This window comes from Hyperoodon ampullatus, assembly GCF_949752795.1.
Source record: "Hyperoodon ampullatus genome assembly, chromosome: 1".
NCBI classification, from domain to species: domain Eukaryota; kingdom Metazoa; phylum Chordata; class Mammalia; order Artiodactyla; family Ziphiidae; genus Hyperoodon; species Hyperoodon ampullatus.
In genome coordinates, this window is record NC_136914.1 from 127,049,039 (window position 1) to 127,063,028 (window position 13,990).

General features: G+C 62.0%; 1 protein-coding gene across 1 annotated transcript; it reads left to right on the forward strand.

The window, feature by feature from the left end:
* Window positions 1-6,030: 6,030 nt before the first annotated feature.
* Window positions 6,031-7,823, forward strand: ADRA2C (adrenoceptor alpha 2C; the record flags this gene model as incomplete). Its single annotated transcript, XM_079712811.1, has 1 exon — window positions 6,031-7,823. One exon carries the CDS (start codon window positions 6,031-6,033, stop codon window positions 7,387-7,389), a length of 1,359 nt encoding a protein of 452 aa, XP_079568937.1. The 3' UTR covers window positions 7,390-7,823.
* Between the last annotated feature and the right edge of the window lie 6,167 nt (window positions 7,824-13,990).

Here is a 13,990-nt window from a genome sequence, read left to right on the forward strand (position 1 = left end):
GGCAAAGGCGAGAGGATGGCAGGCAGCGTGGCAACAGTGGGATGGGGACCACACTGCCCCAGGCTCATTCCCACACATGATCTCGAGCAACCTGGGCCTCCACCCTCATCTGCAGAATAGGATGGCCACACAGCACACACCCTGAAGGGACGCCAAGAGGGTGAGGTGGGCCCACCTCCCACGGACTGCTCAGGACGGGACACGGCCTAAGGGTGGCTCCCATGAGCACTGCTGATGGGCAGGGGCCAAGGGACAGGAGGGCTTCAATCCGGAGTGGAAGCTGCATCGTGACGCTTCCCGGGGAAGTGACTTCAGGAGATGCTAAGGGCTCCCGTGGCTGCTGAAGACCGTGGAACCCTGTGGGGGCATTCCTAGGAGGAGCCCGGTGCCAAGGGGCATGGAGCTGTGTCTCCCACCTGCTCAGGTGGGTGGCAGGCAGAGGCAGGAGCAGGTTTTTTAGGCCCAGAGGTGGGAGAATGCCTGGGCACACAGGGCTGCAAGCTCTGCGCACAGCATTCCGGAGAACCTGCACATCTGCCGTACGGGAGGGGCTCTGTCATCCCCATTCACGGGCTCGGATAGGGAAGGTCATGTAGGGACACCTGATTGGTCTGAGCCCAGAGTCCAGGGTTGAGGCCAGGCTTAGGAGGGCCTCGAATGCCAGGCTCAGGCAACTGGGCAGTAGCAAGGCCCCGGAGGGAGGACAGGTCCGGCTTGGAACGGCCGGCAGAGGGGAGCCCTGAGGAGGCCACATGGCAGCCAGGACGGGTGATGGGTGGGTGCAAGCTTGAACCCCAACCGGCTCCGGGCTGAGCGAGGTACACAGCTGGTGCTCAGAAAGACAGGCTGACCCGCTGCTTCAATCCATTACGCCCATTGCAAGCCAAAGACGGTCCCCAAAGCAATTCTTTCCCCAGAGTTCCTCCGGCTCGGGAAGAACTCAGCAGTGCCAAGTCCATCAGCGTGATCAATATTGCAGTGGAATTAGTACACGGAGAGCCAGGCTCCACGGGCGGATCCCAGCCATCTTCTGACAAGACCAAGCGGTTCTGGAATTCTTCAGGGAGGGACAGGGAGAGAAGCAAGCCTCCTTTTTTCCTGCCTCAGCTTTAAAAATGAAATTTCAAATAAAGTGGGGAAAAAATATCCTCAGCCCAGTTGAGAAAACAAGTCCCTGGGTCTGAGACTGGGCGCCAGTTCTCCTCTGTTCCACACCAGCCAGATGAGTGCAAGGCTCTTCCCCTTCCCCGCAGGTACCCACCGAGGGCAAAGACAGCAGGCAGACACATCGCCAGCCCCAGGAGCTCGAAGCCAAGTGGGGGCGGAGCCGGCACCAACCTTAGAACCATCCAGTAAATCTCCCCACATTATGGATGGGAAAACTGAGGCCCCTGGAGGCAGGAGGCTCTCAGGCTGCCTGACAGAAGGTAAGGGGGTAAGTGGGAGCTTAAGTCCAGAACCTCCACAGAACGGATGCAGAAAGGGCCTGGTGGGGGAATGCCGGGTCTGGCTCTGGGCGAGGTACCACTGTGCTCTGCCGGGCCCCACCTGTACTGGCTACAGCGCAGGCATCCAGTGTGGCTGGGGAGGATGGAGGATACCAGGCCCTTCGTACCACCCATCCCTCCCCCACACTTTCACTGAGCTCCTACTGTGAGCCGTGAGCTGGTCCCTGCACCAGACTGGGGGACAGAGATGTGGCCTGTCCGCAAGAGCCCACAGCAGAGACGTGGTCTGATGATGGCTCGCCCTCGAGGGGCACACAGGAGGCCAGTGAAGGGGGCTCTACCCCAGGCTGGGAGAGCAGGGAGGCCTCCCAGGGAGGAATCTCCTGCCACATGTTTTCAAGGAAGAGGAGAGCCCTAGGGATGGACAGGGCAGAGTTGCCAGCCTGGAGAACATCATGTGCCTGGCCCGGAGTCCATGGCAGGCAGTGACAAATGGGCTCCCAGCCTGTAGGGAGCAGGCCGAGGCGAAGCAGAACCCAGCCTGAAATCTGGGAAGAGCTGCTCGCATTGGGGTAGCAGAAATACACCCTCCCTGCAGCCTGAGAGGGTGAGCAAGGCCACAGGCACGCGTGCATGTGTGGGTGTGCGCACGTGTGCTGGCACATGGGTGGGTGTGTGCAGCAATGTGTGTGCACATGTGGACATGCACGCTTGTGTGCTGGATGCTTGTATATGCACAAATGAGGTGTGCACACAAACTCATGCATGCATGCACATAGCATGTGTATGTGAATTTGTGTGTGGATATGCGTGTGCCTGGACACATGCACGAGCATAGTGTGACGTGTGTGCACATGTGGGTGGGTGTGCATGCAGGCTGCTTACAGGTTCACGTACACGTGAGTGCGTGCATCATGTGTACATGTGGATACTAGTGTTAACGGTCACGCATACGGCTCTGCGTCTCGTGGTACGTATTCCTGGTTGCGTGTGAGGATGTGAGCATAGGTGTGCACGGGTATGTGTGCATGCATGTGTGGCTACGTGTGCATGTGTGTGTGCGCACACATAACTGTGCACACAGGGAGGTGGCTCAAGGAGACAAGCCCCTCTCTACCTGAGCTGAGGCCACTCGTGGAGCACAGGGCACTGCACCTAGCAGCTGTGCATCCAAATTCCTCCTCTCAGCGGTGGGCCCAGGACCCAGTGTCCCAAGGCTGTGGGTCACGGGTGGGATGAAGGCGAGTACACCCTGGTAGCCCTAGGATGCTCCGCTTCCATATGATTTCCTTCCGAGATGGCCCACACGCCCTCCGCAACGACCCCATCCCCTACTAGTGCAGCCTGATTCACCATAGCGCCCTCCCATCATCCCTCCTGGTCCCGCCAAGCCCAGGCCTGGCTGGCAGCGACTCCTCAGCACGGGCAGTCTTCCCGGGCACGTGCTGTTTTGTCTGTTCCAGGGCAGTTGGGAGCAGTTTGTCAAGCCTAATCTCCAGCATCGGGATAAGAGTTCTCTCTGGCTCCTCTGTGAACAGCTTGGTCCCTGGGGCCTCTGGTGCATGCAAGCAGGCCTGCATGTGGTGCTGCCCTGAAGCCCGGGCAAGGGCTCTCTACCCAAGGACTCCTCAGGGGCCCAGCCCTCTGCAGCCCCTCAGCTCTGGGCCCTGGACCCACAGGAGAGGCGCTTCTTTCTGCTTCCTCCTGGGCAAGGCCAGCTGGGGCAGGTGTCCCCAGGGGCCTGGGTCACTTGGCTGGCCAGGCACTCCAAATGTCCCCAGCCTGGCCTGGCCAGAGAGTCACTGCCTGGGCAGTGGGACGTCCTGTCTGCTTTGGGTCCCCTGGAGCTCTGGGTCCTTTTCCTTCAAATCCCTCATGCTAGACTGGCCTGGCTTGTGAACTTGTGAGGCATCAGCACCCTTGAATGCATCTCCCAAAGTGCTTTTCGAAAGTTAACCCCCCAAGGTCAGGAGGAGGCCCACATGGCTGTCCAGCTGCTGGGAGAAGGACAGATCTCTCCAAAACCTACATCTGACCATGGCCATGTCCCTTGCTTGGACATGCCCAGCAGGACAAAGCCCCCCCCCCCCCAGGGAGCACAACCAACAGGGGCGTCTCACTTCCTAATAACTCCTCTCACTCTCCAAACACAGCCCAGAGGCCACCTCCTCCAGGAAGCCTTCCTTGATAACCCCACTCCCAGGCTGGAAGAAGAGCCCCAGGGCATTGACGGCACTTACTGCACCCATCTCAGTGTGTGGCACCATCCACCCCAGACGGTGAGCACTCAAGGCAGAAGGCCTGATACAGACAGGACCGGTGCGTGCCAACGATGGAGGATCAGGTGTGTAGGGGTCTTCCCTGCAAAATGCACCCCTAAGTACCCTGACTGGTGGCACCTTTTACGCCTCCAGGACCAGAGGACCCTTCACAAGTCTGGTGCCTCTACCTTCCCTGGGTTACACGCGGTCATGGCTTTGCTCCCAAAATGGCAAAAATGCCAAGGACTGGCCCTTGTTGGGCAGGTCTGCCATCTGGAGTGTTTGATTTCCAGCCTGGTCCTGGCCTCCTCCTTGGTGTAACGTTGTTAACAAGGATGTCAGAGCTCCACACGGGCATCTCTGCTAAGAGAGCATGCATGCTCTCGTGGTAAGGCCTCTGAGCCTTTCCAGAGCTCAGAGGAGAAGCGGCCCCCAAGCCACGCACATTTCTAGGCATCACTGGGGGTGTGTGGCTCCAATGCCTCCCTGAGTCACCCTCTTAGTACCCAGAGGCAGCCCACAACCACAGCTCCCCCCCCCCCACACACACACCTGAGGATGCAGGGAGAGCTGCGGGCCAGCCTGGGTACGGTTCTGCTTTGCTGGGAGGAAAGGTCCTCCGGCTGGTCTTAGTGAGAAATGCTAGGCCTAGGAACTCCAACCTCCTCCTCAGGGTCTGTCTCCCACAGAACTCAGGGTGTCTGGAGGCGGGGACCAGCACCTGACACGGCTGGGAGCAACAGTGCACGTCCACGGAACGAATGCACTGGGACGTGGGACAGGGGTAAGCAGGCGTTACCCCAATAGCTTGCCCCTAAGCAGGAATGAGGCTCCCACGCCAAACCGCCCCTCATCCGGCAATTCAGTTTGGGGCGTTTGTCAGAGGCCGTGATGCTGAACTTCCCCCAGCCTTTAAAAGCAGGGCCACAGAGCATAAGAATTAAACTTCAATAATTGTCAACATGGGTGCAGAGCCTGGGAGCCTGCCCAGGGCTTCCACAGGCACTGCCGTCATGATTCACGCTCCAGCAGCGCTTGGAACTGAGGCCGGGGGTGGGGTGGTGGTTCTGCACCGGAGCATCCACCAGAGATGGGAGCCGGAGCCGGACCCGCCCTCGGCAGCCCCGCTGCGCACCCAAGCAGCGACGCGTTCTCCGCCAGGCTGCGAGTGGCTGGCTCTCCAATCAGGCCGCGGACCCCGAGCCGCCCGTCCGGCACGCGAGTGTGCGCGCCCGCGTGTTCGTGTGTCCGGGGGAGGTGAGGAGGCTCGCGTCTTAGAAAGAGCAGGCTTCTGGAACTCACCGCCCAGGCCAGCTGGCACTCGGTCCAGTCGCGCAGGCTGCGGACGGCCCTGGAGGGGGCGCCCTCGCCAAGCGCGCGCGCCCCACGCCACCGCCCGGGGCTCCTCCCCAGCGCCGCGCGGGCAGGTTCGCCGAGGCGGCCGCGGGCTCCGGCTCCCGGGCCCGCTCCCCCCGGGCCGGCGGCGCTGGCCTGCCCGCCAGGCCGCCCCCGCCCGTCCGCGCCCCGCCCCGCTGCGCAACTCTACCCAAGTTGGAAGCCGAGCCCGAGCGGCGACACTCGCGCCGAGCGCACGGCGGCGGCGCAGCTCCGGCGAGCCGAGGCAGGCGAGGCGGCGCCCGCACGGCCGAGCGCGGACCGCGGGGGGCGCCCGCGCCGGGAGCAGCGGGAGGAGGAGCCGGAGGAGGACGCACGGCGGCGCCGGCGCCCTGCCCGGGAAAGTAAAGTTGGAGCCGGAGGCGGCGCGCGGGCGCGGGGGCCCCAAGGAGCGGCGGCCCGCGCCCCGGCGCGCCGAGCCCTAGCCGGCCGGATGGGAGGCGGAGCGCCCGGGCCGCCGCTGCCGGTGTCTGCAGCCTGCGCCCCGGCCGCGCGCTGGGGCCGCCGGGCCGCCCGGGCACGCCCGCTCGGGCGCCGAGTCGCCGTGGGCTCGCGGCCGGGGCGCTCCCCGTGAGCGGGGCCAAGGGCGGGGCCGCGCGAGTACCCCGGGACCTGTCCCTTCCCCCCCCCCCCCCGCCGCCGCCGCCGCCGCCGCCGCCGCCGCCGCGTCGCCGCTCTCTACGGGCGCCTCCTGCTCTGCACTTACGCGTGCGGCAGCGGCGGGGAGCCCGGCAGCCACGCTCTCGGGCGCGCCGCTCGCCCGCTGAGCCGCCACGGCCGAGGGCCGGCTGCGGGGTGCCGCGGTCCCCGGCGGGCGCGCCCGAGGAGCAGGCGGCGATGTGGGCGCCGACCCGGGTTGGGGGGCGCCCGAGCTGGCGCGGCTGCGCCCCGGCTCCAGGCGGGACCGCGTAGCTTGCGGGAGGACCATGGCGTCCCCGGCGCTGGCGGCGGCTCTGGCGGCGGCGGCGGGCCCCAACGTGAGCGGCGTCGGCGAGGGGGGCAGCGGCGGGGCCGCCAACGCCTCGGGGGCTGCCTGGGGGCCGCCCCCGGGCCAGTACTCGGCGGGCGCCGTGGCGGGGCTAGCGGCTGTGGTGGGCTTCCTCATCGTCTTCACCGTGGTGGGCAACGTGCTGGTGGTGATCGCTGTGCTGACCAGCCGCGCGCTGCGTGCGCCGCAGAACCTCTTCCTGGTGTCACTGGCCTCGGCTGACATCCTGGTGGCCACGCTGGTCATGCCCTTCTCGCTGGCCAACGAGCTCATGGCCTACTGGTACTTCGGGCAGGTGTGGTGCGGCGTGTACCTGGCGCTCGACGTGCTCTTCTGCACCTCGTCCATTGTGCACCTGTGCGCCATCAGCCTGGACCGCTACTGGTCCGTGACGCAGGCTGTCGAGTACAACCTGAAGCGCACACCGCGCCGCGTCAAGGCCACCATCGTAGCCGTGTGGCTCATCTCGGCCGTCATCTCCTTCCCGCCGCTCGTCTCCCTCTACCGCCAGCCCGACGGCGCCGCCTACCCGCAGTGTGGCCTCAATGACGAGACCTGGTACATCTTGTCCTCCTGCATCGGCTCCTTCTTCGCGCCCTGCCTCATCATGGGCCTGGTCTACGCGCGCATCTACCGGGTGGCCAAGCTGCGCACGCGCACGCTTAGCGAGAAGCGCGAGCCCGCGGGCCCCGACGGCGCGTCCCCGACCACGGAGAACGGGCTTGGCGCGGGCGAGAACGGGCACTGCGCGACCTCGCGCCGCCCGCGCGCCGATGTGGAGCCGGAGGACAGCAGCGTGGCGTCCGAGAGGAGGCGGCGCCGAGGCGCGCTGCGGCTGGGCGGGCGGAGGCGCGCGAGCGGCGAGGGGGCGGGGCCCGGGACGGGGACGGCCGAGCCGGGCGCGATGGCCGCTGCGAGGTCCCCGGCCCCTAGCTGGCGCCTGTCGCGCGCCAGCTCGCGTTCCGTCGAGTTCTTCCTGTCGCGCCGGCGCCGGGCGCGCAGCAGCGTGTGCCGCCGCAAGGTGGCCCAGGCGCGCGAGAAGCGCTTCACCTTCGTGCTGGCGGTGGTCATGGGCGTGTTTGTGCTCTGCTGGTTCCCTTTCTTCTTCAGCTACAGCCTGTATGGCATCTGCCGCGAGGCCTGCCAGGTGCCCGGCCCGCTCTTCAAGTTCTTCTTCTGGATCGGCTACTGCAACAGCTCGCTCAACCCGGTCATCTACACCGTCTTCAATCAGGACTTCCGGCGCTCTTTCAAGCACATCCTCTTCCGACGGAGGAGAAAGGGCTTCAGGCAGTGACCCGCGCACCCTACCCGGCGGCGCAGAGACCCTGGACAGCTCCCAGCGGAGGGGGCGGGCAGGCGTGGCCTCCCAGGAGAAAGTGGGAGCAACTTTCCCAGGGACCCAGGGATGGATAGGCCTTCAGGGCGCAGGGGAGGGTGCCGCTTGTCCGGAGGGAGGGCTGAGAGACTGCAGGGCCCCCGGGGAGGGGGAAGGAGAGAGGGGAGAGCCCTCTGCCTTCCCGTCTCAGCAAGGGGCTGCTTCTGGGGCTGCAGGCCCGGGTCCAACTCCGGGGGCCGCGCCAAGGTGTGTCTGTGAGGTAGCACACGCATCCTCCCAAGTTGGTGAGGAAAGAGCCTGTCCTGCCCCCACCACAGGTCACCACCCCATCCCCCTTTGAGCAAGGGCTGACTTCCCAAGACCTCGCGGGGTGGCTTTTCTGGGGGAGGAAGGAGGGCACTGACCATCTTTGGTTACTGAAAGTATTTAAATGTTTGCCAAAAATGACTGACAGCCAAAACAACCAAACTCTTTTCTAAATAAACCTTTGTAATCTAAGTGGTGGGTGCAATAGTCAGTCCTTCAGACCCTCACCCTGCCCGACCTCCCGCCAAAGGTGGCAGGAGGGCACTCGAGGTCGCCAGATTCCATCCTCCCCTCTTGCATGAGAAGGAGGGGGTCTTTGCTTAAGGGTGACTGTTTTACAGACTTACAAAATATATACTCAGAATTCTTGTGCTGTAGCTGGCCGAGAGACCAAGGAAATCAAAAGGCTCTAAATTAACTCCAAATTTAGATGCTGGAGGGCTGTCCTCCCTTCATAACCCCCCCGCCCCCGATCTGAGTCTAGGCTTCCCCCAGTGCAGCCCAGCCTTGCCCCCTTGCTCAGCCCTCACCACCCCCAGGGAGTCCATGCTCACCCCGCACTAAGGCTTGAGGAGAGAAGGAGGGAGGGTCAAGTATCAGAGAGGGTCCCTCCCTGGCTCTTCCAGTCCTCATCACAGAGCCCAGAAGCTCCTAGGATAGCTGGGGGGAGGGGTAGGAACAGGACCCCTGAGACACACACATACATACACAAGCTTAGTGGGCTGGAGGGGCTTATGCCAGGGATCCCTGCTGTGACCGTCCAACCCTCCTGTCCCTCTCTGTGCCCCTCTTGGCCTTCCTGTATGTAACCCCTGCCTGCCAGCCCAGCTCTCTCCTGGATCACCACCCACCTGTCTTTGGCCTGGGGTGGCCATGGGTCTCTCTCTCGAGGAGAGGTCAGCTCTGGCTCCTGCATTTCAAGCCCCCGTGCCCTGAATCAGCAGGCCCCTCTCCTGGTCTGACTTGTCAGGGCTGTCCCTTGGAGAAGTCCTCCCTTGCAGCTGCCTGGCCTTACAACCCAAGTTATGGGTCCTCAGGACACCCCAACTGAGAAGAGGTCTCCCAGACTCGGGCAATGGTGGGGAAAGCAGTGGAGGAAACGGCCGGCCAAGGCCGATGGGAACATCCCTGACCTCCCACCAATGGGCAGGGGCCGGGACACGGTGTCCGTGTCATAGGCCCGGCTCTGTTGCAGGATTACTGAGCTAGCTCAGATAAACCCCTGCCCTCTTGGGGCCTCAGCACCCTTCCGGTGAAGTGGGGCAGGGGCTGAAACCTCAGGCCCTGCCTGGCCTGTAGTCTGTGATCCAACTTGCCAGCTGAAAGGAGGTGAGCAAAGAGGGGGAAATTTCCTTCAGGGAGAGCCTGGGTAACACTGGTATTGCCCCCCTGGTGCAATGGGGTAATGCCATACCCTCCCCCCGGCTCTTGGGGGATGAACCCTGGGACTCCAGCAGGATCACATAGCCTGGAACACAGCCCACGGAAGAATGTCAGCAAACCTCCTTTCCCTTTCCTAATCCCGAGAATTGCACCTTCCAGGGCTGTGGCTGGGACTGCAGACACCCGGTGCATTCAGCCAACAGATGTTCACCACTTCATCGTAATTGCTGCCTGGAGAGACTGTCTTTTCAGCTGGATAAACAGAGACAGAACCTGGCTTCTCACCCCGCCTGTGGGAAACGGGCCAGTAGCCTCGCTCTGAGTCTCTGGCTCCATCGACGAAGCGGGGGCGCTGACGCCCCCGAGGGTGCCCGTGGGCGCTGACTGCTCCCAGCGCGGTCCGGGAGCCGTCGTGCAGGGGGATTTCTCTGGGGTACAGAGGAGAGGCCCGGACCTCTGCCCATCCTCGTTCAGCGGGTCTGTCCACTGCGCACCGTCACTTGCGCAGGGCTCTCCTCTCTTAGGCGCGTCTTCGTGTCTCCTCCACGGTGCCATCACTGTCAACCCCCGTCTGTGGCTGAGGAAACGGAGGCCCAGAGCTGACCACCTGGGCCAGGACCCACAGGCGTGAAGGGGCAGAGCCAGCCACGAGCCCAGAAACGCCCAGGTCAGGAGAGCTGTGCCCCGAGCACCCCGGCTCCAGCCCTATGAGCACCGGCGATCTCTGGACCTCGCTGATGGAGAAGCGTTGTACACAGCCGCCTTCCTGCCTCAGGCTTCCCCTTGGCTCTCGGGAGATTTCCAGCAAAATAAAAAAAACACCCATGACGAGATTAAGGAGGGCAGGGCCCCAAGCAGGGGGTCAGCGCTGCCCCCGGCTGGCCGGAGCCGACCGCTGATGTAGCTTCCACAGACACGTGTAGATATACATTCTTATAAATTAATTCCTGTATTTTTAAAATTCAGTTGCTGAGTTTGTAGAAAAGGGGGAAAAGAATAATCCAAATATTCTGTTACAGCTCAGTATGGAATTCAAAAAAAAAAAAAGAAAAACACGTGGAGCAGGCAGAATAGAATTGTTAACACTTTAGAAGGGCAGCTCCAGTCTTTGAATCCTGCCCCCAGCTCTGGGGGTGGGGGCTGAGGGATGGGAGAAAACTCGTTGCCGAGGCACTTGCTGGCGAGGAAGCGGTCCTTCCCGGCTGTGCTGGCAGCCGGCTATATTTTTATATCGCATCCGTCGGCAGGGCTCAGATATTCCAGCGCAGCCTCAGATCAAAACACTTGGCGCCTGCGGGCCCATCTTGAGTCTGGTTGGGCAGCTGCGGTGCTTTGCTGAGCCGAACCCCGGCCTCCAGTCCCCTGCAGCCCCCCACAGCCCTCCTCACGCAAGGGGGGGGCAGAAGGCAGCCCGGCTGAAGATGCCCTGCACCCTGCCAGGCAGGGGGGTACGAGTTCTGCGTTAGTAGAAGCCCCGCTCATTGGAGCTGGGGAGTAGAGGAGAATTGCGAGACCCTCACCGGGGACCCGAGTCCCTGCTCTGCGTCTGCCACGAGCACGGCCAGGGGACCTCAGTATGCGCCCCGCCCCACATACCAAACAGAAGGTCAGCCTCCCATTTGACCAGCTGGACTGTTGAGATCATCAAATGCAGCTGGGTTGAGGGTGAGGGTTAGGGGTTTGGATGGTAGAAACATCCAGTTTGCCTGAGAGGGACCCGGCAGGCACCCTGGGTCTGCCCTCTGCATGACCCCCACCCCATCTCCCACCACCTGGAAACAGGGTGTACATCCTCTCCTGGCTGGGTGGGGGCACGCATGTGAGAGGGTCCGTGACCTCCAGGAGGGGCGCAGTGCCTCTGAAATCTGCCCGGGGAGCAGGGTCAACTGCTAACCGCAAGCCGAAGGAAAGCCCTGGGGACCAAATGCATTTCTTCCTGCCAGAAGGATTTATGGCTGCCCCCAGTAAAAGCCTTGGGCACAATGGGATCGTTATGTCAGGATAAGGGATTGCCATGTAGGGCGGAGAGGGAGCGCTGGCCCAGAAAGCCCCGTTTAAGGGTATCTGCTCTCCTGGCTGAGCACAGAATGTGCCCTGAGCTGCCTGGCAGTGACAGAGAGGAAGGAAACAGGATGCACACCTGCTGTCTGCTGCCAGGTTGATAGGAGAAGCGGGGACCAGTGGGCCAGCCTCCGGAAGACCACCTGTAAGACTGCCTGTGCCGGGTGCCATCCTGTAGGCCACTGTGCTTGGGGGTGTGTGCCTGTAAGGGTGGGGACTTTGGGGACCACGCAGAACCCTAGGGGGGCATTCACACCATAGTCCCTGTTGGGGTGGGGGAATGGCCAGTTCCCAGCCCCCTGGATCCAGCCTCCATCACCAGATGCACCAGACAAGGCCACTTCCTATTCATCCCACCAACCCCGAGCCTGCGCCTCCCTGGACCCGGCCCTGGCTCAGAGCTGCAAGGGCTGAGGGTCAGGGCAGTCATGGGGGAGGGGCCTGCCTGGGGTCCGGGACTGTGGCCTTCTCACCCCAGTGGCAGAGTGAGCCTTCGGGACCACAAAGCCGACCTGGTACAAGTCCCCCATCCAATCAGGCCCACGCTCTACCGGCTTTCAGGCTGGCGCTCACCCATCCCAGGCCCCCGCTTTGTTTATTCTCTGCTTTTGCCAGGAGTGCCTTTCCCATCTTTTCCTGAGCTCCTCTCATAGGCCCTGTGAGACTCAGATCAGGCTTCATCCCCAGAAAACCTTTGGGAGCTTCCTCCAACACCCCACCCTCCCCAGCTGCAGGTCCTCAAGCCTGGCTGGGCATGGCCCCTCCCCTTAGGGCAGGGAGCTCGGCATGGGTTGGGGGTGGGATGGAGGCAGAGAGACTCTGAACGCGGGGACAGTGTGTCATTCTGGCCAGGGGAACGGCCAAGCAGGCCTCCCTTGGGGATGCAGGGCTGTCCTTCCTCTCCCACGACGAAGCCCCCAAGGATCATCCCTGGACGCCAAACTGGAGAGCCGCCCAGGGCATGTCCACCATGCCAGGACACTGTGTCCCAGGCCGTGCAGGGGGCGCTGAAGTGGACACCCTACGTCCGCTCTCGGGCCGTTGGGGAGAAATTTCGAGCAGCAAAGGCAGGAGAACTGGCGGCAGCTCGGGCCCCAGCTCACAGGCTGGGCTTTGGGGCTGCGGGGGACCTTCTGCTGCATGTGCAGGCCCGACTGCTGCAGCCGTCTGTTCAAATATTGGTGGGCGGGTTTTCCCCCCCATTCAGTTAGCTCTTAACTGACTGTGCAGCAGCTTTGAAAACAGAAGAATCTTCATGCAGCCTTTGGGGGTGGGGCTGGGCTCCTCGGAGAGCTCTGGGTAGAAGTTACCCGACGGGTGTTCCGGTTCAGTAGCCCCCTCCCCATTTTACAGAGGGGCCCAGAGAGGGGAGTTGTTACAGAGAACGATTGTGAACCTGGCAGCCAGTGTTTGCTATGTGCCTTCTGCTTGCCAGCTTTGGGCCGGGGCTCTGAGTGTTTGCTTTTCAGGATTCTGCCAGGTGGGCGTGGATGGTCCCATTTTACAGACTAGAAAACTGAGCTCTGGAGAGGGTATGCCGTGATGAGACGCTGCCTTGAAGCCAGACGCTGGGCTGTTCACGTTACTCCCCCCACCTTGTTGAAGCCCCCCCAAGCCCTCCAAGTAGATGTTAATTAGCCTCATTTCACAGAAGAGAAAACCAAGTCTTTGGTGTTCTGTGCACAGAATCGGCCTTTGAGTTATTTTTCCATCCTTTTCCACTGGGAACAACCCTTAGGTTAAATGTTACACCGATAAGACCTGACAGGGCCCAGGAATTACACATCTCTGGTGGCTTCCTTATTTTTGATGTAATCCACTCTCTGAAACCTCAGCTACTACATAAAAACCACCACGTCCCTATCCCTTCATGATGTGAATAAGGGGCTGGCTTTGTTTTTATTCTGTCGGCTTAGAAATGATTCTGAATAATGAACCTGCTTTTCAAGATCACCCCACCCAGGATATAAAATGCCAAAATGTTTGTGGTGAAAAATAATTTAGTTACCCGTTTCCTAGAGTGTGCAGCCATCGCAAATCGAATTGAAAGCAAAATCAGTCCTCTTTTAATTGGTTCAAATGAAACTGTTATTCAAACTTGGATTGTTGTTGTTCCTTTCCGCAAGGATTCAAGTAGAAGCAAAACAATGGAGTGATTCTCTCACTTTGGGCATTGCTCTGTAATCGACAGGGCCCAGCAGCCTCGAGTCCAGGCCCTCGCAGCCGGGGTGGGATTTGCCCATCACGGCCCTGGGTCACTGCAAACATGCCTGGAGTCTGGTCTCGTGCCTGGCGCGGGGTAGGAGTCCCCGGGTGGCTAAGGCTGGGCGTGCAGTGTGATGCCAGGCTTCCTGAGACCCCCGTTGGGCTTGGGACCCAACTGAGCTGTGTGATCCCTGAGCCTCAGTTTCCTCCTCTGGAAAGTGGGCACAACCCACAGTGTCCCCCCTTCTGTGGAGAGCCAGTGAGGACCTGGAGACCCCGGTGACAACTGAACCGCGCAGGGGTCGAGAGCCTGCTCGGCCGGGCATTTCCCTTGGGCAGATCTTGCCCGGATTTAGCCCCACAAGCTTTTCCCACTGGGTTCTGGGGGCTGGCCATCGGAGGAGGTGAGTGGCTTCCGAAGCCCTGGGCACGGGGTGGGGGGTGGCAGGTTCACGGGCCCTCCTCTCCAGTGTTGGGACTAGCCCATCAGTGGCGGGGAGAGGTCCTTGGATGGCAGGGGCTCTGGCCCTTTCACAGGACAGAAGGGGGTGTTCAGGCCGGGCCACTGACCTCCTCCAGGGCTTGTGGGCATTTGGAGCTCAAA